The 25475-nt window shown below is 43.6% G+C and overlaps 1 protein-coding gene across 1 annotated transcript in view; it reads left to right on the top strand.

Annotated features, from left to right (window-relative positions):
- Positions 1-389: 389 nt before the first annotated feature.
- Positions 390-25475, top strand: part of FAH (fumarylacetoacetate hydrolase) — a 31195-nt gene continuing 6109 nt past the window's right edge. Inside the window, exons 1-13 of the mRNA XM_037910271.2 lie at positions 390-591; positions 4057-4167; positions 5367-5488; positions 7223-7272; positions 8988-9078; positions 9587-9684; positions 9832-9884; positions 10931-11030; positions 11799-11929; positions 12773-12848; positions 14150-14196; positions 17385-17486; positions 18728-18845. Of these exons, the coding sequence (XP_037766199.1) occupies positions 511-591; positions 4057-4167; positions 5367-5488; positions 7223-7272; positions 8988-9078; positions 9587-9684; positions 9832-9884; positions 10931-11030; positions 11799-11929; positions 12773-12848; positions 14150-14196; positions 17385-17486; positions 18728-18845 (1180 nt within the window). The 5' untranslated portion in view covers positions 390-510. The remainder of the gene's footprint in view (positions 592-4056; positions 4168-5366; positions 5489-7222; positions 7273-8987; positions 9079-9586; positions 9685-9831; positions 9885-10930; positions 11031-11798; positions 11930-12772; positions 12849-14149; positions 14197-17384; positions 17487-18727; positions 18846-25475) is intronic.

Below are 25475 nucleotides of genomic sequence, written 5' to 3'. Positions count from 1 at the left end.
TCTAAACTGAACAAATTCTAAATAAAAACTGTCTGCTTTCCCCATGGTATCTGAGCTACCCCTTTTGTGCCTGGGTTCTTGTAGGGTCATTTGTTACTATCACTTCTATAGCCAAGTGCCCCCAACAGATGGGAAATAAATGTGTCTCCTGGCCCAGCAGGTGCACATCTATAGCTTCTCCCAGTAATCAAGGGTTCAGGAAGGGGGAACAGTCTTCCTCTCAGTAACCATACAATACACTCCTCTCACAGAGGCTCTAGCCAGAAACGGTTAACGGTGCAGAGGCCCCTGCTGCTGAGTCATGCAGAACTCTGGTATTAATTAACCATCTACAAGCAGGAGCAGGGCTGAAGGGGGTGGGCTGGAGAGTGGCTTCTGATTGGTTTGAGGCTGAAGGAGAGGGTGGGCCTGGCAGATCCACATTGTCTAATGCAACATGTGGAGGCTCTCCTGGTGTGGTTGTAGCCGAGCTGGGAGCGTGTTTGCACCATAGATTGCCCTGAGCTCAAAATGTCCTTCATCCAGATAGAAGAGAACTCAGATTTCCCTCTTCAGAACCTTCCCTATGGGGTTTTCTCTACAGAGGAGAAGGTGAGTTATCTGCTGCTTTGTCTTTGTGTTGCAAAGATTGCTGCTGTTGTGGGTGAATCTTTGCTCTGAAGTTCAGAGGCTATGAATGAGGAGAAAAGTTTGTTTGTTTTTTTTCTTTTTTTCAAATGCTGTGTGATGATCCCCAGATGCCAGGGACAGGAAAGGCTTTCCTGGCTGGGAATCTTAGGGGTTAGCTGTTTACACTAGGAAGCTTCAACATTTATACTGTCTTTTCTTGATGTGATGACCTGAGGGCTATTTCTTTAAAGAACATTAATATTTTCTATAAGTACTTTACTTTAAATCCATATTAAATGCATATAATATATTTTCTGCTTTTGAGTATAAAAGTCTATATTTCCTCGTGCCCCTCTGTATGCTATAAAGTTTTCACTTTTCTTTACCAGCACCATTTTCTATTATCTCCTTTATGGCTGAGTTTAACCTCTCCTTCCTCTTCCCTCTCAAAGCTCCATTTTAACTTTTATCCTATATACTACTAATCTTAGTTGTATTGTGGAATGTTCATTGTAAGCAATATGAATTGATGTATCTGAAAGCTAGATTTGATTAAAAAAAATAATCTGTGTAAAATATAATTAGGCTGTGACGGTAGCTATTGAGTTACAAAGTTAGTTTTATAAGCATTAAAACACAAATTGTCAATATCAGATGTCAATATACACAGTAAATATCCTTAAATCAAATTTTAATAAGCTCTCAAGCAACATTTGTCTTACCTTGCATGTCAGTAAATTTGGACTATTATTGATTAAATATTTTTGTCATTTCCTGTATATACAGTGGAATTGATGTTTACTGATTAAAAATCAAATCCTTCCAAGCTAAATATCTTTTTCAAGTGAAGTTTGTTTTAAACATGATAGTGGTCTACAGGACCACAATTCTAATCCTATAAATTAAGGGCCTACCCTTTTATTTTTCCCCCTATTTTGGATTGAGAGTCAGGAGATTTGGGTTCTGTTCCTAACCCTGCAACCGACTAACCTGAGTGACTTTGGACAAGTCAAGTCTCTTCTGTATCTTCTATATCAGTGGTTTTCAACCTGTGGTCTGTGAACTCCTGCGAGTCCACAGACTGTCTAAGGGGGCCGCAAAAGTTTGTCATTCCCATAGAACAGTGGTTTTAAACCTGTGGTCCATGAACCCCGGGGGTTCACAGATTATGTCTAAAATTTCCAAAGGGGTCCACCCATCCGTTTGAAATTTTGTAGTGGTCCGCAAATAACTCAAGGTTGAAAACCATTGTTTTATATATTTACTGTTCCGTTCAATGCATATGTGCAAGGACCACACTGTGGGACTTATATTTTCTGAGACACGGTGGATGAGGGCCTATCTTTTATTGAACCAGCTTCTGTTGGTGGGAGAGAGAAGTTTTCACGCTTACACTTAGCTTTTCTTCAGGTCTGAAGAAGTTGACCTGAAGAAGCTATGACCTCACCCACCTTGTGTGTCTCATATCCTGGGACCAACACAGCTAGAGCAACACTTGTATTTTCTGGCCACACAAGAAAAACATCACTAGGGTTTTGAAAGAAGCCCAATGGGGTTAGTCACCCAATTGCCATTTCAATGGGAACTGGGTCCCTAACTCCCTTAGACTCCTTTTGAAAATCACACCATGTACCTCCAATTTACTGTACAGCGCTGCTGTTTGCAACAGATTACATTCATGTGCACGTTTAGCAATGAAGGACAGGAGCCTCTGGAACACCCCTCCCCTCCCCCCCAACACACATCATAAAAGAGAGAGCTGGCAAGCAGATACCTCTGGAAACAGAAGCTGGAGGATTATCAATGGTTAATGAACATTGCAGAATCATCATAATGGTTCTCAGTTACTCTAGCATTGTTTTTGCCTCTCAGTTGTAGTTTAAAAATGAATTCCAGCATAGAAGAGCCTTGGCTCTAATTATCTGGTGTTTTCCAAAGATAAAAGCTGGATGATGAAACTAAGGGCATGTCTACATGGCAATAAAACATTTGTAGCTGGCCTTTGTCAGCTGATTTGGGCTCAAGCTGAGTTTGGGCTCTGGACCGGACCCCATGAGTTGGAAAGGTCCCAGAGCCCAGGCTCCAGCCCGACGCAGCTAACATGAGCCAGCTAACCCTACGTTGCAAATTTATAGTCCCACGGCCCGAGCCAGCTAACGTGGGCCAGCCGTGGGTGTTTTATTGCAGTGCTGATGTGCCCTTAATCTGTTCCCGGATGCGTGTTTGTGTGTTACTACATAGTGCACTTTTTCCTTCCCTAGTAACTATTCTTGCGCAAATGTCTCAATTTTTTTTAAAGTTGATTCAAATAATTTTATACCTTTTGGAAATTAATGTCCTATCGCAATATTATAATAATCGCTCTGTTAAAATAACAGATTTTATTTAGGGCTACAGGTTACAAATTAACTTGTCCGGCCCTGAGATTTTTCTGGCAGGAATGCCTGCTGAATAAACATCTAGGATTATATTTGTGCAAATCAGATTTGGGGCCTTGCTCAAAGAAGAGAGGCTGAAAGCAGTTGTTTTTTAATCTGTACTGGTTTTATTCTATTTTCATTGGGACAAATTGAATATCTGTACTTTTCTTTGGAATGAAACTGGTTACTATGGCTATATTTCATTTAAATTCACTACCAGTTGGAGCTTCTGTTTGTAATGCCAAAGCATCTTTCTGATTTCAGCACAGCTGTGGTAGGGGGGATGTAGTCTGTGCCACTGCAAAGATAGCAGTGCAAGTTCTGAACAGAGTTTTTGTGTGGATCCTATTAAAAACTGTCACAAATGAGCAGCGTTTTTGCTTTGTTTGTTTTTATTTTCATTTTTCAGTGATAGAGAGGTAAATATACACATGGAGGGAACCTTCCACACCAGCCTTTCCTCCTCCTCATGTGGAAGGATGGATCAGTGATAAGAGCACTAGCTTGGGACTTGGGTAACTCAGATTCGGTCCCCTGCTCTGCCACAAGCTTCCTGTGTGACCTTGGGCAATCACTTAGCTTCTCTCTGCCTCATCTATAAAATGGGGATAATAGCACTTCCCTACCTCATGGGGACGTGGGGATGAACCCACAAAGGTTGTGTGGCCCTCTGATACTATGGTGATGGGGTGGGGGGTGTATATGGGTACCATGGATAGATAGGCAGGAGGGAAGGGCAATATCCTCCCCTTACCCCACCTCTGGAAGGTTGGGGTGGAAGGGAGTCCTTCCACCCTCAATCTGTGAGGAATTTGCCAAAAAAAAATAGTGCAGCTTCCTCTGCCTTCCTCTTAAATTTTAAAATCAGCAGCCTTTGTCCATCAATTATAACTATGGTAAGGTAGGCACCAAGGTAGCGCCTCAACTCCTGCCCCACTTAAACTCCTTGTACTCCCTTGTTTTTCCCCAGAACCCTCATAAGAGCATTATTGGCTACAGGTATAAACACGTTTTTTTCCAATTGTAGCCTAGGCACAGGATTGGGGTGGCAATTGGAGACCAGGTATTGGAACTGAGTGCTATTAAACATCTGTTTAGTGGACCAGCCCTCTCCAAGCACCAGGATGTCTTTGACCAGGTATTTATCATACAATTTGACAATGTCCATCTCCACCATGTTTTAAATGAAATGCCATGTGAAATTTTAGTGACCCAGACTCCGATCAAGAGCATTGTGGTAGTTTACATGTGAATGCTTGAGTTGCTGGTTTGTCCTTTTTTTTTTTTTTTTTTTTTTTTTTTTTAAGGGGTGGGGGGCATGGGGAATTGGGACTGATTCACCACTGTGGTGGTCTTGTTTCATGTCAGTGTAACTCTGCCGAATGGAATTACTGGCTTAAAAGTGGAGTGTAACAGTGCTGGGTTGGCACTGAGTGCACATGGCTACTCAGATGATTCTGCAGCAATCCACAGAAGCAGAGAGTTAGATGGTCTAACTATGGCCCCAATTCAGCAAAGCACAGGCAGGCCTCTCCTTCCTGTGCAGAAGTGGCAGGTATAGGGGGAGCGCACACTTTGCTGAATTGGAACCTACATCGCTTAGGAATGGAGCCACTAACAAAGAGCACCTGCAATTTAAAATTTAGACAGAAGTAAAATAAATGAGCTCTCCTAAAAGTTTCTTTCTGCTGATTAAGAAGTGCACTACGGAGTGAAATCTACCGAGTTCAGAGGGCCAGTACCAAGATTTATGCACCACTCCAGTCCCACTTAAACCCCTACGTTTCTGGCATCTTCATAAGGAGGAATCTCCAAGAGGAAACAACTTGGATTAAGTGGGATTTAAGTGGTACATAGCCCTTGCTGGCTCTCTGCATGGGGGGTGAATATAATTTATATCTCAGATCACAACTAGTCTTGTCATTGCAAGCTTCCATGGTATTTGAAGATGTAGGTGGATGATGATTTTAATTATTATTCGATTTATTTATTTATTTGGTTTGCAAGAGCACCTAGATGCCTCTCGCACAGATCAGGACCCTATAGTGATAAATGCTGTACAAAAACATTCTCTTTGGGGAAGGGACATTGCAATCTAAGTATGAGTCAGATACAACAGATGTATACTGGCTGACAAGTGGGGGAGCACAAAGAAACAATAAGACCATATTAATGATCATGATAGGCAGGGTCTCTGTGCATGGAGCTGCCTGTTACTTCAGGATTAGTAATGTAATCTGAGTACTGGTAACACAGGAGATACCCCACATGTACAGCAAAGGGAGTTGAGAAAACAAATGTTCTCTCACACATCTCTACCTTCATACTGTGTTTTAGCCAACCCTTAATGACTTCATGGGGTTGGGCCATGAAGCTTGGAAGGAAGCTAGAACGTTTCTCCAAAAGCTACTGTCAGCCAGTGAGCCAACACTGAGAGACAACTCTGAGCTACGGAAAAGGTGAGGCATTTGGGAGCTGGAAGTGACTCAAGATTAACACTCGTGGTTCCTCATCACATGCACAAAGCACTTTTATTTGGCTCTTCAGCCTTCTCAGGGTCTGTCTGTATTTTGAGCTGGGGTGTCATTCCCAGCTGGAGGAGATATTCGTGGAGAGTCAGAGGAGAGGAGCAGTTTGGTTGCTATTATTATTGAGGCTTGGGAGTTAGTTGCACACTAGTGTTAGAAGTTGCTGGTGTGTAAACAGAAGCAATCAGTCCATCACCTAAAGAGGTGTTAGAGCCTCGCTGGCAGAGAATCCAGTTCCATGGAGAAGGGTAGTTGAATGTCACTGTAGTTCCAGTCTTCTCTCCCTCCCTCAATACTTCATTTAACAGTGGCCTTGTGTAAATATTTAACATAGCTCTGGAGAGATGGATCTGTTGTGTAGCTCTCAAGGCCTTTTGTAAATTTAGAAGGCACAATACAGTATCAACCTGAGGTAAACTTTCAGGCGGGTTCCTTGCTGTAATGAAATCGGAGCTGGCTGCATATATAGATATCCGTATAGTCCCATGCAGGACCGGCGTTAGGGAAAATGGTGCCCTGGGCAAATGCAGGGGCAGCTCCCCCCATAACTGGGGAGTGATGGGCGCAAGAAGCAGGGGGAGCAGGGCATGCAGAGCTTCATGCAGCTGGGGGAGGTTCCCAGAGGTGGGTCTGACTCAGCCCTGGGAATGGTCAGTGCAGAGGAGGAGGAAGTACTGTCCCTCCCCTTCCTGCCAGGACTAGCAAGTGGAGCCTGGTGCACCACAGGAGCCCCCGGCCAGGGTGCCTCCAACCCTTACCCTCCCCGGCTCTGGGCCTAGCGCTTGGGGGTTAAAGGGGCCTTGGGCTGGCTGTGAGGGGTAGAGGGGGAGGGCGGTCGCCCATACATGAGGCCAGCAGCCCTGGTCCCATAAATCCCATGCATGCAGCATGAAAGTCAGGGTATGTCTACACACTGCAATAAAACACCTGTGACTGGCCCATGTCAGTTGACTCAGGATGCGGGGGGGCTATAAAATTGCAGCGTTAATCCTCAGGTTCCCAGAGCCTGGGCACCAGCCCAAGCCCAAACTTCTACGCTGTAATTTTATACCCAATCACAGCCTGAGCCCCGCGAGCCTGAGTCAGCTGCGGGTGTTTTATTGCAGTGTAGACGTACCCCCAGAGGCCTGAAGGGTTTAGCACTTGTGAGGTCAGAAAACAAGGGTCTCTTAACACCTGTGCTAAGGGGAGACCTTTTGAGCTTTACAGCTGTGAGTAGTATACAGGCTGTTAGTGTCTTTGTAGGCCTCCTGCAGGAGGGCAACTGAAACTAAAACACTTGAGATCACACCTTCCATCCAGTAGAGGGCAGTGAGGACACATCTATACTCACCTTCCAGTGCACCTCAATGGATGCATTTCCTCCCATGTGCTGCTGTAGGAAAAAAGTGAGGTCTTCCAGGCATGCAACCCTTCCTGTGCACTATTGTACATTTCCTCACAGGATCTTGTAGAATCAGTTAACCACTTCAGTGCAATAGCAGCCTGTACCCTCTGTGCACTTACTTTATACACCATGAGCTAGCACAGAATTGCAGCAAGGCAAGATTTTTCAAAGCAGATGCCAGAACGAAGTTAGTGCAAAAAGAGACTGAACTTCCTCTAAGCCAGCCGAGGGTGACACCGGCTTTTTTGAGAGTTGTAATCTTTGTTTTGTATTTTTAGAGCATTTGTACCTCAGGCCTCTACTATAATGCACCTTCCAGCTAAAATCGGTAAGTCTCGTGAATTGATACCTACACGATTTGCTTGTATCCACTGAGACTCCCACATGCCCCAAATGTACTGGATGGTCAGACTGTGGCTGTGACAAGGAATGGGTGTAAAGTAGATATTGCGGATTAATTGCAGATATTACTGATGTCACAAATAAAACGTGTGTGCCGTATTTTAACACCGATGTAAGCAACTTTTACTAACTTAATCAAATCAAGGTTCCTTGGTCCCCCTAATCCCTGAAGTCAGAACTATGTCTCCAAAGGCCCATATGACCCCACTGGCTCAAAGCCCTTTTCTTTAGGCAGATGATTATCTTGATTTCAGAACGCTGTCAGGTAACTACAAATAACTTCAGGCTCAGTTGTGCCATTTAGATCCTCCCTAGCAGAGCAGTGTCGTGCTTGCCCCAAGGGTGAGCACTGGGCTGAATTTTGCATTGATGTTGCAAGATGACTCCTGCAGGTCCTGGGTTTATGGAGGCTGGGTGCCTGGGGGACTTGTAACTCTCATTAAGTTAAATTATTACGTCTGACAATTCTGGAAAGCACCAGAGCAACCATTTCCACGTATTTCTATAGGGTTGTCGGTCACTATGGTATCTGAGCACATATATTATGACCTTCAGGTGAAGGAAAAGTCAAGACCTGTATGAGTGTGTGTGTTTTCATGAGGGATCGAGGCTGATTTTAACAGAGCTGATAAATACAAACCAAGGAAGGGAGACAGGGTGAAATCGGCCTTATTTTCTAACCTGTGACCAGTTGAATTTCAAAAATTGTCTCTACCACTGTGGCCTGCAAGTTCTTCTGCAGTACTACCAAGCCCAAATGTTCAAACAGGTCAGGCACCAGCAATCGTGAGAGTTAAAAATAAATAAAATATTATTCGCCTTCTGGGTTTTGAGCCTTTATGGTGCATGTGGGTCAAAATTTAAGCTTTTCTCTGCAACTATAAGGGAAGCCTTTTTTTTGTTTAAATGAAAGCTGTGATTCTCACATAATCACCTGACTCCAGGAGCTGGAGCTGTAACAAAATAGCACGAGACGTGTGATTAAAATCACAAGAATTGGCAACATTGTTTCTGTCGATAACTTTGGAACTGGTGCTAGACTGGGAACCTGAAACCATGTGTGGGCTCAGCAGGTCAGGGTGGAGCTAGGAAGAGGAAAAAAGTCTCTTACAATCTTTGATATTTTTCATTCCCACTGCATACATTTTGAGTTCCATCAGGGCTACCAAGGTAATTGAAGTGTGAGTCAAACCGTTTCCCAAAAAGGGCACCAGGGGGCAGTAGATGCACTGTTTATAAAATCGTTTCCTCTGTTAGCAGTATTGCATTCTCAATAGCATCAGCAAAATGAAAATGACAATAGAAAATGGTTAAACTGTACAAAGCACGTGGCTTGTTCATATATTTGTAGCTAATGGTTTGAAATGGGGTTTTTTCTTGCCACTCTTCACTGCAAGTTTAAAAAAAAAACAGTTTTGCAGTGTGTTACCCTCCATGTGCAGCTGGCAACCATCCCCTCTTATAGATCATCTGTATGGTTACTACAGTCTTGTGACTACATGTTTCCAAACTCCTCTACTTCTCTCTCCCCTTCCCCATCCTTTTCAGGGTAACAGAATGTGGAACGTTTATGCTCCTTCACCCTACCAGATAAGGGTTTTCATACAGTTGATCTATATTTTGTGCTTTTCTTTTTCCCAGGAGACTACACTGACTTCTATTCTTCAAGGCAACATGCTACAAATGTTGGGATCATGTTCAGAGGGAAGGAGAATGCTTTGATGCCTAACTGGTTTGTAGTTCAGTTATTTTTTTTCTCACGTCATGTTTTACACATTTTGCAAAGGTCTGTGTAACCTTCCAGGAAAATAATCCCCCAAGGACAGATTTCTAGCTAGTGTACATATAACTCTGCTATGGCTACGACGATGTATACCAGCTAAGGATCTGTCCCACAGTGTCTGAAACTCCATGTCTCCATTCTCCGCTACGTCTGAGCTGTGCTTAGTTGTAGCAGAAAGGAGTGACTGCAAGGAGTCAGTTGCAGCTCCTTGATTCAGAGACAGTTTAATCTGAGAGCTGGTTCTTCTCATATAGCAAGAAACCAATGACTGAGTGTCAGTAAGTAAGTATGGATGCCTAAAAAGGTGGCACCATTCAGAGGACAAATGTATTCTAAAGTAGTTAGACAACAGTGAAACTTAGTAACTTACTGTAGAGTGCTTTGAGCTTCCACAGTGCATGGTTCTAGTGATTGTAATGCAGCATTTAACACACAATCAATGCTTTGCTTTAACAAGGTTGCACTTACCCGTTGGTTACCATGGCCGTGCATCTTCAGTTGTGGTGTCTGGGACACCAATTCAAAGACCAGTAGGGCAGATGCGACCTGACGATGGTGAGTTCGTGGTCATGCCATGGAAATGCACTGTTCTCCTTAGCGAGCAGCATGGCATTGGAATATGTTTGGCTGCATCTTGTCTTTTCTAGCTTCTTTGCTTGTTTGTTTTTAGCTTCATAATGCACCTTTCTGTCTAATTCACAGCTAAACCTCCAGTGTTTGGTGCTTGCAAACTTTTGGACATTGAGTTAGAAATGGTAGGATGTATTTATTATATTACATCTCTTTCCCTTTAATAAAAGAGAGTAAAAAGCTGAGCCTGTTATGAAAACGTAACATGACATAGGTTATATACAGGTACCATTCTTATAGCACCTCCATCTGGGCGGTATATTGCCTGCTATAGAACTTGCTTCAAAGGGGAGAATTCCATGCCTAAGAGTTGCATGGGAAAGAAAGCAATTCTAGGTTAACTTCTCTTCAGTATCATTCCAGTGCAAGGGGTGTGAAAGACGGTGGCTGCATATTGGGGACTGGTAGGGATGGTGTATTTTAGTGAGACTCTTGTAGGAAATACCCAATATATTCATTTTCTGTTAGCCCATGGCATGCCCCTTAGCCAGTCTCTAAGTTGATCGCTGTAGCTGCAAAGGTCTAAGCAGAGTGGGATGGAGAGAAGAAGGGAAGATTCCCTTGGTTGGACAAACGGGAAGCATAGAGTTCGCTGCGTCAGGTTCTGTTACAGGAAATTAGAACCTCTGCATAGGGAGACTAGATCATATTTCTTAGCTCTGTGCATGTGGTAGCTGCAGTTTAGATGAGAGTGCCTTTTGGCAAATTCAGGCCCTGAGTTTAACCATAGAATACCAGGGTTGGAAGGGACCTCAGGAGGTCATCTAGTCCAACCCCCTGCTCAAAGCAGGACCAGTCCCCAATTTTTGCCCCGATCGCAAATGGCCCCCTCAAGGATTGAACTCACAACCCTGGGTTTAGCAGGCCAATGCTCAAACCACTGAGCAATCCCTCCTCCCCAGAGAACTGAGTCTTATCAGCTCACTACTATTCAGGTGGTTCAACCCTGCTCTCTCACACGGGGAAAGGAAAAAACTGTAACTTGTTTCATCTGCACAAGGAGATTCCAATTCAGGTTAATGCGGAAAGCAAGTAAAATCACATTCTACCCTATCTGTCTTGTCTGCCCTCCTCTTTAGTAGCACTACCTGCAGGGGATTTGTCTTGGTGTAAACAAAGGTCTTATTTTCAAAACTTTGACTTGGTTAAAGCATTTTCTTTTCCATTTCAGGCGTTCTTTGTAGGCCCCGGAAACGAGCTTGGGAAGCCTATCCCAGTCGACAAAGCTCAGGAGCACATTTTTGGAATGGTCCTTATGAATGACTGGAGTGGTAATAAGCGTTACTCTGATTCCCTGGGGGAATGCTTTTTGCTGTTGCAAGATATTCAAAATATTGACAGATATTGTATTTGTTTTAAATGATGGAAATGTAAACTACTCACGACACTGATGGGCTGAGGGGTGTGGGAGTAGAATACAGTCTACAACTCTCAGGCATTGGTTCAAATCCAGCTCAGGTCAGTAATGACTAAGAGCTACTCCTAATGGAGGTCATCTAGCTGTCTACGTGAAACGAGCTGATTTTAGGTCTAATTCCTGATTGACAGGGATGTGACATAAATCGTTGCCATAGCTGGCGCACTCAGCAGAGGGTAGCTGTAGATTAGAGGGAAAAGAGTTAACAATTACAACGTATTCCCTAGTGTAGACACAGGTGAACACTTTGTAGCTCATCAAGATGGACCCTAAGATTGATTTTAACTAGTTAAATGGAAGTAAAAGATGTTAACCAGTGTCTAGGCTAGGGTAAAAATATTGGCTGGGTTGGAGTTAACGAACCCTGATCTAACTTTGGCTGCTCTTTCGAAGCCAGACCTACCCAGAGGACTTCGAACTGTGCTTTTGAGCCCTTCAGATGACTGCTTTAGGTCATGGTTGACCTACCCTGGGCAAGTGGGTAGCATTTCATTGCTTGTTCTGTGGATGGTGCTGGCTGTTGGTGTGCAGAGCTCTCATCCGGCACTCCATCACTAGCCTGAAGTCTGTGTAACTCTCTGAAAATTTCATTATATTTCTTTGATTTTTCCTTTTTTTCCAGCTCGTGACATTCAGAAGTGGGAATATGTTCCACTGGGTCCATTTCTGGGCAAGAGCTTTGGCACAACCATCTCTCCATGGGTTGTTACTATGGAAGCTCTCATGCCATTTGTTTTGCCAAACCCAGTCCAGGTTAGCAAGAGAACAGCTGGGTTGCTAGAAATGATTTGAGTGAAAATAGAATGAGGGTCTGTAGGGTCTGAGAACAGAAACTCTTGGTTGTACCAGCACCTTTCTACTGACTTCAAGGCTTGATCCTGCCTCCAAAATGGGAATGACATCCTGGCCCCACTGAAACCAGTGGGGAAAATGCCCATTGACTTCAGTGGGGCCAGGTTTTCAGTCATGGTGAGTATGGCTGCATAGCTTAGAAAACCATCTGCGGATGTGAACAGCACAAGAAGAACATCTCTCTCAAACATATGTGCTTAGAAACAATGCTAATCGGCAGGCTTCTCTCTAGAATTTGGTAACACTTCAAGTGCTTACAGTAAGTGATAGGGATGATGGGCTCTAGCTAAAACGTTCTGATCAAGAATCAAGCCTACCCATAGTTTGAGGGTATTTGATTCTATGGCATGTAGCCATTTAATTAGACTTAATACAGTGAAGAGAGTTTACAAATCGCTCTTCTCAGGTCTGAAACTGCAAGCCTTCTGCCAACTTTGAGTACACACGGTGTGCCAAATCAGGACAAAGGTGCACTAAAATTTTATTTGTTTGGGTTTAACAACCATGTGAAAAATCAAGAGCGCTTTTGGAGGCCAGGAGAAAAAGTGCATTTGCTTAAATGAATACCTCGGTAGTGGTGTAAACATTTGTTCAATAATTGTGTATGTGAAGCAGTAGGGTAGGCAATTATTCATGAGGGCAAAGGGAATGGGAAGAGAGCTGTTATTAAATGTCCCCAGGTATGTGCCAGACTTTTCTCTTTCCTTTTGGCCTTCGGGCTGTAATGCTTGTTATGTGCTTTAGGTTCCCAAGCCACTGCCATACCTCTGTGATGAAGAGCCCTATGCTTTTGACATAAATCTCTTTGTCGCTATCAAAGGTACAGTAACGCTTCATGATTTGTGGAGTTAAAGTAATGTAGAATCCGCCATGTTTCAGACATTTGTTCCATCCATTCTGGGATCCTGATTTCTGCATAGGGCAATACTTGCTGAGTCAGAGGAAGGTCAAAAAGCTCATAATGTGCCCACTCATTAGTGCAGTGCTGTACTGTGGGAAACAGTCCCCTTGCGGTGGCTGCATATGGCCATTTTACAACCTGAAGATTGATTGATTTATTCTGATGGCACTTAGACACCCAAGCGGGCTCAGAGCTCCACGGTACTCCAATGGCTTTGCAGTCTAATTAAAACAAGATGCGACAAGTGGTAACTAATAATCAGAAGGAATGGAGAGAGGGAAGACTAGGGAAAGAGTACTAAGAATGTGTGTTTTACTAGAGGTGAAAGATGACTGACTTCATTGGGACGTGTAGAGTAAGGTATGTCCCGAAATGAGTATAGGGATCAGAACATGACCCTCTGATGCTATGCTTAATGTGCGGGACTGTCATGGTCCTGCTGTTGCATGTGTGTCAGTAGAAGAGGAGCTCGGCGCCCTAACGCCCAGTAGAACAGGCCAGCAAGGGGGTGCAGGAAATTGTGTATCTGCCATCTCTCGCCTTTCAATCCCCAACACATCCCCTTCACGGGTGCAGTTCATGGGCTCTTGGTGATGCAGCAAAAGTTTGATACAGAGAATCAAAGAGAGAACCAGAGGAAGGTTTGGCCAATGGTTAAGACAGTACCCTGTACTATGGAGTCACAGACTCAGTTCCTTGCTCTGCCACAGTTTTCCTGTGTGACCTTGGGCATGTCACTTAGTCTCTCTGTGTCGTCGTAAAATCGGAATGCTATTCTACTGATGAGGGCCACATAAGGACTTAAGCTAGAATCATGTTGAAGGTAAGGTATCATGAAAATAGCAAAGGAGATTTTTCCTTTTAATAATACTGTGTATTTCTGTAGATCCTGCCATTTGTCCGAAATAAGCCTCACAACTCCCCTAGAAGATAGGGAAATAATATCTCCATTTTATGGTGAGGGAAGCAGAGGTACAAGAGATTAAGTGACTTAGTCATAGGGGAAGTCTGTGGCAGAGCAGGGGATAGAAACCAGATTGTTTGGCATACTTCCTCCCCTTGCAGCCCTTCCTACCAAGACAGAGTATGTCATTGCCATTGTCAGGCTCAGCAGAAAATAAGCAATGGAAGCCTCTGTCCAGCCATAAAATGAAAATGCCATAGACCTCTTCACCTAGTGCAATTTTCCCATTGATTGCTTTTCCCCCCTGTCCCTTTAGGAGAAGGAATGAGCAACCCAGCAACAATATGCAAATCAAACTTTAAGGTAAGAGTATGGTTTAATTTCATTCATTTCAAATGATGCTGGCACATTGTGTCCCATACTCAGTTTGTATAAATCAGCATACACTGATTTACACTAGCTGAGAATCAGGCCTGTTATGAGAGGAAAGTTGGTGATGCCTGTTGTCCCAGCTGATTTACAAACACTTGGGAGCTTCAGCGCCGAACAGAGACTGGCTTTTCCTGCAACTAGGGCTTAGCACCAAAAAAGTTCTACGTGTGCTATAATAGTTTTGCTGGAGATGGTGCGAGGGCAGAGTAGGGGAAGGGCGCACACTATACAAAGATGGATGAAAACATCCCAATTCCACCCAGTGTGTGTTTGCCTCCAACATCACTGCTGTTACACAGAGGTGAACACAGCATTTGCCCCAGTCCAAGTGTGATGGAGGACACCAGTCAAATAAATGTGGACATGCCAGCTGCAGGATTTCATAGTGTGTTTTGTGTCCACACTGGACTTTAGTTCCTGGTTTCTAACCCAAAGAGTTTAAACAATTGCGAGACAAATTCTCGGCAGCTATTTTTATAGCGAGTGTTTAACATTGGGCCTAAGCCTTGAGTTTTACTCAACTCCACTGGGTACCGAACCCAGAAAGGTGAGGGAAAAGTGGGCTCAATATAAATTAGGGCAGCCTAGTTCCTGAAGTATCCTAGGATGAATTATCTCAAGCCCTGCCGACATGAATACATCTAATGTATCTAAATATTTTTAACCTGTTCTCTCTCTCTCAGCTTGTGCTCCTTCCCCCTTGTTAATATTAATAGTGTTCAGCATCTGGTCACCATGTTTTTAGTGAAGTCTGAAGTAAACTAGACATTAAATGCTTTGATGTCCTCTATTATTAGCTCTTCTTTCCCACTAAGTAGTGGATTTACAACTTCCTTCATCTTTTTCTTGCTCCTAATGTATTTATAGAACCTGTTTTAATTGCCTTTTATGTCCCTCACTAGCTGTAACTCATTTTGTGCCTCAGCCTTTCTGATTTTTGTCCTTCTATGCTTGTGGTACCCTTCTGGACTCAATCTTAGCCATTTTTCCATCTTTCCTGTAGGATTCTTTTTTGATTTTAGGTCATTAAAAGCTCCTCATATGGCCATATTGGCTTCTTGCTATTCTTCCTATATTTCTTTTGCATAGTTTGCTGTTGTGCCTTTAATATTGTCTCTCTGAGAAACTGCCACCTCTCCTGAACTCCTTTATACCCTTAGGTTTTCTTCGCATCAGCTCTTACCTACCAGTTATCTGAGTCTGCTAAAGTCTGCTTTTTTTTTTTTAAAGCCCATAGTCCTTATTCTGCTATTCTCACTTTTTCTTTCCTTAGAATCATTAAATCTATCATTTCATGGTCACTTTCACCCAAATTGCCTCCCACCTTCAGATTCACAACCAATTTCTCCCTGTCAGAATTAAGTCTAAAATGGCTGCCTCCCTGGTTACTTCCTCCACCTTCTGAAACAAGAAGCTGTCCTCAGTACATCCCAAGAATTTGAGATTTTTATATTTTGCCATATTACTTTTCCAACAGATGTCTGGATAGTTAGTCTCCCATTGCTATCAGGGCTTGGGTTTTGGATATTTCTGTTTGTTCCAGAAATGCCTCATCCACCCCCTCCTGATTTGGTGATCTATAGTAAACCCCTAACATGACATTACCCCTCGATTTTCCCCTCTCGTCTTCATCCGGAATCTTTGATCTGCCTCTGTAGCTCATGAAAGCTTATGCTCAAATAAATTTGTTAGTCTCTAAAGTGCCACAAGTACTCCTTTTCTTTTTGTGGATACAGACTAACACGGCTGCTACTCTGAAACCTGTCATCTCTTTCTGGACCTCATTACAAGTGTGTATATTCTTGGTGTATTAAGCAACCCCTCCTCCTGTTTTTTCCCTCCTTGTCCTTCCTGAACAAACTATTACCCCTCTATACCAAAATTCCAGTCACAAGATTTATCCCACCAAGTCTGTTATGCTAATTAAATCATAATGTAGCTTGGGTACTAAGCCTTCCAGTTCTTCCTGTGTGTTCCCCATACTCCTTGCATTTGTGCATAAACACCTAAGATGTTGAGCAGATTTCCCCATTGTTTTCCTCCTTATTGCTCCTATGTCCCTATTGTAATTTTTCCTGCCCCCAACATCTAGCCTTCTTAAGGCATGTCTGCACTGCAATAAAAGACCCGCGGGCTGGCCCGGGTCAGCTGACTTGGACTGTGGGGCTATAAAATTGCAATGTAGACATTTGGGCTCAGGCTGGAGCCTAGGCTCAGAGACCCAGTGCGGGGGCGTGGTCACAGAGCCTGGGCTCCACCCCAACTCTGAACATCTACATATAATTGTATAGCCCAAAGTCAGCTGACCAGACCAACCGCAGGTCTTTTATTGCACGTAGACATACTCTTAAGGTCAACACCTGGCCTTCTGTTAAGGTCACTTTTTTTTTTAAACCTACCTGTGGGCTTTTCTCATTGGTCTCCTTTGAACCTCATTTAAAAAACCCCACACTAGGTTACTGAGTCAGTGGCCAAAGAGGCTCTTCCCCTTGAAAGTCATATTAGTAAAATGACTGATGTTGTCTGTGCTGTACTGCCAGGTACCTGCACTTCTTCTGTCTAGTTACCCATTTAACAATTATTAGGACAGGTTACATTGCGCAGAAACAGCTGACTCTGGTAGCCACAAATTGCCAGTAACCCCAACATTAATGCCACGCCTTCAAGTGCTAAAATCCTTCTACACAGGATTCCATTGACATCTACTTATTCCTGCTGAGGGGCCAAATACTCATATAGAGTGGGCCTGATTGAAAGTCTATTATGTCATTGGAAAGGTTCCCATTGATTCCACTGAGCTTTGGACCAGGCCAGTTGCCTACGGAGCTGTGGTATTAATACGCTGTATGTTGTGAAAGTAGGGTTACAGAAGTTGCTTCTCACCTCTTCAAACTATTTGTATTCAGGCCGTACATCTGGAGACTAATCAGTGAGCCAGAGGATCAATTTAAAGTAATTACAAATGTTCCATTTAGGCTGCTGAAGGCTCCTGATTAGATAAGGATGTTGTTCTTGAGGGCTAATGTTTAACAGTATGATCCAGAAAGAATGAAATGCATTTTGTACAGACTAGTGTCATCTGAGAGTCATGTTTGTCCTTCACTTCCCCCTTTTTCCAGTACATGTACTGGACCATGAAACAGCAGCTGGCTCATCACTCCATCAATGGATGCAACCTCAGACCTGGAGATCTCCTGGCATCTGGAACAATCAGTGGACCCGTAAGCATTTCACGAACAGCTGTCACTAATAACTAAGCACTCAGCAACTAGAAACTAGCCTTCAACCCACTTTGTTTTATTATGGACATCTTTGTAGTTCTTCCTTAGTCTTTTTGGAGTACATATTTTTTAAGCCTTCCTACTGTCAGTATCCATAAAAGCCGGTTGTGGTATTTTAGAGGCAACAGTATTCCTGCACAAAAGTAGCCCAATCCTGCTGTGTGAGTTCCAGCTACTATCTCATTGTTAAAAACAAACCCCACAGCAACAGTATGTTGAGATCTATGGAGGGAAAACCTCTAGATAATATAAGTGTTACTGTTACTGTTATTCAAAGTGTTAACGCTTCCAAGTCTCTCAATTCTGTATGAACCTAGTTTCATAGTCCATTATTTTCATTTATACTGCACTGGTGTTGCACTCTACTTAGAAAATGCAAAACCCACTTTCTCCAATGTATTTTTTGGGATTCATGGAGCTCTGTCTCCTGACCAGCACATTCTGGACATTGTTCAGTGGTGGACTGAGGTGTGATGTGTTGTTTTCCTTCCTCGTGCTGAAATAGAAAATAAGGACAGGTTAATATTTTATACCCTGATGTCTAATAGCCTATAAAGTCATCGGGAGACTTTCCACTGGGAAACATCAGTGGGGGTTGGATCTTGCTCCTAGTGCATCGCCATCTGTCCTTCTATAAGGCTCCAGTAGTGTGCCAGCGTAATAAAGCACTTACACCATCCTGCTGGGGTACACATGTATAAATGAAGTGCTTTTTCTTTTCTCTAATACACCATGCTGCAGATTTACATTAAAATCTTTTTAACATTTACCAACATTTAGCATTCCTCTGTACAATGAAATGTGAATAGGACTCTGAAATGTAGCAATAGACAGATACTTGAGAGGCAGAAATAGTGCCCTAGATTTAGCTCCATTCTTCCTCGAACAGGATCCAATTTTTCCTTATAGTGCCCACTACAAAAGCTAATGATGCCAAAGAGAAGACTGCTTTAGGCAGTTGTGGCCTCCAGCAAGTAAGGAGTTAAAAACACAAGACGGGCGAGTAAGCTAGCACATCAATGAACTGGATCAATGACTGTTACTGGCAAGGTTCCATTGCACAGAATCCAGCAATATACTCTATTTGTTTTCTCACTCCCAGCAGCAGGGGCTTGGTGGTTAATGGTAGTACAGACATGTGGAATGGTTTTACAATTCTGTTACTAACTTATGCTTTGAAGGATCCGGAGAACTTTGGTTCCCTGCTGGAGATGTCCTGGAAGGGAACAAAAGTAGTTGACCTTGGGAATGGACATTCTCGTAAATTTCTGCAGGATGGGGATGAAGTCATTATAACAGGTAACAACCAAATGATTATGAGTGTGTTCTCTGGGTACTGTGGACTGGCCTAGTACCACGGCGTGTGGCCCCTAGTTGTTTTATGTATAGCATTTCTAGTGGGAGTCAGGCTGCCTGTGAATTCCTAGCTGCACATGACCCCTTCCTGGTTCCTGGGAGGTAAAGGCAGGGGGATAAACTGTCCCCTGCTATATCTGCTGTATGGGTCTGTTTGTAAGTGTCTGTCTATTTTTGGGTATTATACAGTGCCTGTTACCGTAGTATTGAAGCACATGGGCTCCCCATTTCCCAGGTTCAGAGATCCCTTTTGAGCATGATGCCAGGATTTTGGTGTTCTGCCCACTCCCTGCCCCCCCACACTTAATTATAGCCTTTATATCAAATAAAGTTGCCAGATATTTTTGAATGAACTGAAAAGACAGCACCAGAGCAGGAATGGTAATGCTTTTCACTAGCCTGCCTTTCCCTTAAGTAGTTACTGCATGCACGCACGCGCGCGCGCACACACACACACACACAACTCTAGTCATATATAGTGTGCAATGCACAAAAATACTTTGGGGGCTAGTAGTTTTGATTTGGGGTTTTTTGCAAACTAAAAATAACACGTGATACTTTGTTACTCCTCTTTTGACACTTCCCTCCCCATAGAGATGTGTGATAGTGTTGTTCCTTTAGGTAGCATAAAAGCTGCTATGGAAAGCAAAGGAGATGTTTGTTTTTTTCCATCATGACATTAAGGACTGGGATTTTGAAAGGAGCCTTAAAGAGTTAGGTGTGGTGGTGTAATTTAGATAGAACGTATGGAGCCAAAGAGTCAGAGGTGTTAACATGCCCCTGACATGGTCTAACATTAAACAATTTCAAACAAGGGTTGGTATACAGAGACCTCAGCCTGCTCAGTACCATGGCAAACACCATTAAGCCTCTTATTAAAGATACAGAACGAGAAGGGAAAAATGGTTTAAGTATTTGGAATGTAAAGTATTAAGCACGGCTTTCATTTTAACAACATCCCTTGTTCCATTTCCCCTTGAGCTATAGAGAGTTTTTAGACAGAAACCCCCACTTGTTTAACAGTCTCTTAGGTGGTACTGAAGATCATAATGACTGTCCTTTTTGGGGAAAAGAAAAAATTAGTTGAAATGAGCTGGTGCTGCTGCTGTTGAAGTCTGGTCCCATTTCCTAGAAAACAAGACAGACAGACAGAAACCTAAAGATAGGAAGGGCAGCTTCTGTCTCTGGTGTTGATTCTCCGTTGCAACCTTGCTGCTGGAAAACCCAGGCACAGCACACAGTTGTATCAGCCACTCCGAGTCCTGGCAAACTCATACCAGCATCAGGATGTTTTAGGGCATTGCTTTTATCTGCTTCTGTGGTCACAGGCTTACAGAGGTGTTGCAAAATATACAGTCTTGGCTGACTAAGCCAGACTTTTCATAGACAGAAGGCAAAAGGAGGATAGGAAAGAGAAGAAATAAGGTGGGAAAGGAAAAAGACAGCGTGAATGTGAGAGAGAGTCTCCACATACCTTGTGGTGTTCGGGATTTAGCCGAAGCCAGTAGAGGTAGTGATGTCATCTCTGGCTCCCTCTCTTGGCTTGATCTAGTTGGGACATTTCTTGTGATCAGAACAATGAAGACCCAATGATGCTACAATGGATCCCAGGGTCCCAGGTGACAGTGAAGGTGGCAGCCATGATGGTGAAGCTCACTCCTTTCCCTTCTTTGAATCAGCAGTTGTTCCATTTCGCTTCCTCTCTACCAGTTTTCCTCAAACACTTTTATTTTAAGGAGCCCTTAGGAGGAGCGATGGGCAGAGTCATTCACTCCTTCGTTATTTTATCAGCCAATGGGCCTAATTTTGGACACACCAATTTTGGTTCATTGATTGCCGGTCTCCCACTGTTCTGGTTTACCAGACACTATCTTAATAAAGTCTTTGAATTTTATCAGTAGGCCTTTTTGTTTGGGCTAATTCAGCCTTTTTTTTTCCCATCTTTCCCCGTTTTCAACGTTTTGTTGTTGTAGGTTATTGTAACATTTTATGAACTTTCACTCACTTTTCACAGTTAAGCTCAGACTTAGGGTAAATTTGTCGGCCCAGTTATCACAACAGGTGCCTACTGAATTTCAATAGGATTTGAGTGCCTGCCTCCCTTAGGCTCCTCTGAAACTCCCAGCCAAAGCCTCCATGCCCTTGAGCCATTTGTCCTGGCTGCAGGAGCCAAACCCAGAATCCTAGATCTAAACCGTTTTGAATATGGTAGAGGGGGTTCCAGTTCAGATTCCTGGATCCAAACCCGATTCCTGTGTTTTTAGTTCAAGGTCAGATTCAGAACCAGAAATTACTTTTTTCCTCCTGTTTTTGATATGGGGTAAAGCTATTCTTGTGAGATTTTTTGACCCAATTTTGCAGACATCTCCTCAGTTCCTCTGCTGGCCATTTTAGAGAACTGTTTGTGAAATTTTTCGTATCAACAAATCTCACTAGCCAGAACCTAACCTTGATCTGAACAGCTTCTTCCATTCTCCCCCACACCCCAGTTCTTACACATACTAAGTGGAGTAGCCCACAGGATTTACAGAGACAACGAAGCTGCCAAAGTGCTAGGAAGAATTAATGAATGTGACGTGAGTAAGAGGAAACAATTGTGACTAAGTCATGGAGGCTGGTACATATGTCTGGTGAAAGGAACATTTTTTGGGGACTGGGAAACTTGCAAGGACTATCATAGGCGGGGGATACCTACAGCACAGAGGCAAAACTACAGTGCCTTACCCAGCTGGCTATCTCAGCAATTAAGGAATGAACACAGGAAAATAATTCTAGCCAAGTGAGGGAGCATTGGTGCAAGGTCTGAGTATGAAGCTAAGCAGACACTGCAGGGGCCCTACAAAGAGAGCGCTGAAATAAATGAGGTGGCAAAATCCAGCACACGGTGGTGCATGCACATCAGTACAGCCCATTAACTGCTTCGAAAGCATCAGCAAGATTAACAGCTCTGACGTCACAAGAGCGGGCCCTGTAATAGATCCCCTGAACCAAGAACGGAAATAGAAAATATGTTACTGAAACTGACAACAGATGCAATAAGTGAGCTGAGATATCCAGAGGGGTAATGGTGACAGTATGATAGACAAGAAGGCAATGAAGATTTACGTGCAGAGATGGACATGGAGCCTCGCCTCGTGTTCACTTCTCTGTGGGTTGGGTTTGTTGGGAGAGCACCGAGTAGAGGCTGTGGAATTTACCGTTGCACTGCGGTGACCTCTGTGCACCAAGTGGGGTATTTAGGTGAGGTGAATGGGCCCACTAGTGTGAGTGAAGTGCAGATCCTGTAGTAGTGACATTTCAGAACTGCCTCTTGCTTTTTAAATCATTGTTGCAGCTGCCCCCACTACCACTCCCCACCACCTGCTAATAGGCAGATTCCACTTGTCTGGGGTTACCATACGTCCTGTTTTTCCAGAACATTGCCTCTTTTTTTTGAGTCTCCATCCTCTGTCCTGGCAGATGTTTCAAATATCAGGAAATGTCCTGGGTTTTTGCAGAGCAGATGATGTAGCTCAGAAAGAGCCCCAATTGGTCCACTTCCTGATCGGTCCCTCCTCTGCATCTGCAGCTGATTGGTCCATTCTCCTGCAGCCACATCTGCCCAACTCCCAGCCGTGGGGAGGGGATCCCGCAGGGAGGCCCTGACTGATGGCTGTCGCTGTGTCCTGCTCTTGTGCCTGCCACCATGGCAGGGAGCAACACTGGCCCCCACCTCCAGCGAGTACCCCTGCCACGGGTACCACCGCTTTCAGCCCCCCGACCACGCAGTGTCCTCTTCTGGGGAACCTGAAATATGGTAACCCTACACTTGTCTCCTCTTTCTGCGGGCCAGAGCTGAGCTAGCAATATACCACTCAAGTTATTGTCTGCTTCTAAGCAAAATGTGGAACAAAGGGGAGCATTTCCTCTTCCATCTCGATATGCACTGTGCATTATCTGATGCAAAACAGCTACCACTTAATGAGATTATTCTTGACTGACACAGATTCTGCCACCTAGGAAAGGTCAGTTAGATCAGAAAAGTTCAAATCTCGGTGCTTGGACACTCAGTCCGTGCTCAAGCACCAGAATAAGTAGCTTGATTTTCAGATACTGAGTATCTCAGCCTGGTGCTTCATTTTCCTAACGGAATGAACAGCACGGGCTGGATGGGTCTGGAGGGGTAATGTCTTCCTCACAGGATGCCAAGACTGTCTGTATTGCTGTTTGTAAACTGCTTTGAGATCCTTGGATGAAAGCTGGTGTAAAACTATTGGATTTTAATGAAATGTGTTAATAGATCATTGAAAATGGAGTGGGTCACATTTTTGCTGTCAGTATTTTTTTGTTGTTGTTATTTTGGCTACAGAATTTTTTTTTAAAGATTTTTCATGAAAAAGATCTGTTTTTGTCAAGTTTTCACTTAAAAAAAAATCGGGGGGTTGGCTGTTTTTACACCCACTCCACCCTTGCCTCCTCCCCCAAGTTAGGAAAATATTCAATGGAAACATTGTTCAACATTTTTGGCAGGAAATGAAATTGTTTCCCAGCCAACTGTAATTGCCACCCAGTTTGATAGAAGCCTTTTGGGCTCTCCATTGTAGCCCTGACTGATGCTCTGAGAGTTCTAGGTTAATAACTAAACCTCACAGGTGTTTTGATGCCTTGTGGAAGGTCCGACAATACATCAGGAGCTAAGCTGTGAATAGAACCTCAGGGTCCTGAATATGTGTGACATACTCTAGCCACTACACCATAGGTTAGATTCTGACACCCTTGCTCACAGTAAATAAATAGTATTTTTACTCTTCAAGTGGTTCCATTGACATCAACTAGTGGCTACTCTGCATGAGCCAGGGCATTAGAATGTGGCCCACGATCTCCTTGGTGCTTAATAAGAACTTTCCTTTTAGACGGCTGTTTTAAATCTCGAATGTCGTTTATCAGTGGGACAATTAAAATAATATAACATAACGCTAACATAACACAGAACATTGCATGTTGATAGATGTGCATTAAGCCAAGTTCGTGATGCTAACACTGTGCTATTTTGAAATAAACAATGATCCACAGCTACAATAGATCAAAACATTTGTAAAGCCCAACTGCTGATGTATGTAAAAGGAAATGTATGCTCCAGGGCTGGCTCCTGAGCTAGTTTGCGATGCCCTCATATTTAGTGAGGTATGGTAAGTCGAACCAAAGCCTTTACTGCACAGGTTAGAGTGTAGGCCTATTACAGCCTGTCCCAAGGCAGGACTAAGGCCTGTCTTACCAAGTACCCAACCAATGATTTATTGCCTACTTTGTTTGTTTCAAATTTCCACTTGAATTAACCCCTCCCCCCTCCTCCTTAAGCTATTTCAGAGAAACCTAACATAAATAAACCAAGAGCAATGTATTGTTCTTGAGAAATGTTTCTCATGGGAGCCGGTATTACAAGATTTCTTTCGCTAAACTGCACTGTGGCACATTTCAAAATGTGTCTGTAGTTCCTTCAGTCTTTCCTTGGGGGCCGTGGTATTGGCTGACTGGTGCACAGAGCCTGCTCCATTAACTGTGCTGCACCTTGTTACTGCTCTAAAGTATATTGGACCGCAAGGATAGCACATTGTGCTAAAAATCACCAGCAATGAAGCCTAACAAAGATTAATGGAAACTTCGTTGACTCCTCAAAGCCCTGTGACTGACTTAAGTAGTGTTTACTAGTGATGAGCCAACAGGCTGCTGTTTGAATGTCATTCATATGACAAGTTAGCTCCTGGTCAGAGTGGCTAGCGGGGAGCCCAGGTCTGTTAGAGAGAAGGGAGAAGACCAGCTCACTCTAAGTTGCTTTACCTTTGGGAGGATGAGGGTGCCAGGAGATTTTTACTGAACCTCTCAGCTGGGTCTGTGGGGTGGGGAGTAGCGCTCAGGAACTATATACGCACCCGGTCTGCTGGGTTCTGTGGGAGGAGGGGCACTGCCAAGGACAAGGGTGAGGGTATCAATACTATGAGAACTTTTCCTCCTCCACCCTGGTATGCCTGTAGGATGGGGACAGGGCTGGAGTTCATCTCCAGAGAAGGGACAGTGCTGGACCAGCTGGCCCTGCAGATAACTAGGTATATGTGCAAAAAGAAAAGGAGTGCTTGTGGCACCTTAGAGACTAACAAATTTATTTGAGCATAAGCTTTCGTGAGCTACAGCTCGCTTCATCGGATGCATTCAGTGGAAAATACAATGGGGAGATTTATATACATAGAGAACATGAAACAATGGGTGTTACCATATACACTGTAATGAGAGTGATCACTTAAGGTGAGATATTACCAGCGGGAAAGCCGGGGGCGGGGGGGCGCGTGGGGACCTTTTGTAGTGATAATCAAGGTGGGCCATTTCCAGCAGTTGACAAGAACATCTGAGGAACAGTGGGGGGTGGAATAAACATGGGGAGATAGTTTTACTTTGTGTAATGACCCATCCATTCCCAGTCTCTATTCAAGCCGAAGTTAATTATATCCAGTTTGCAAATTAATTCCAATTCAGCAGTCTCTCGTTGGAGTCTGTTTCTGAAGGTTTTTTGTTGAAGAATTGTAACTTTTAGGTCTGTAA

Source organism: Chelonia mydas, chromosome 10 (assembly GCF_015237465.2).
Source record: "Chelonia mydas isolate rCheMyd1 chromosome 10, rCheMyd1.pri.v2, whole genome shotgun sequence".
NCBI classification, from domain to species: Eukaryota; Metazoa; Chordata; order Testudines; family Cheloniidae; genus Chelonia; species Chelonia mydas.
This window is presented reverse-complemented; position numbering and strand designations above follow the sequence as displayed.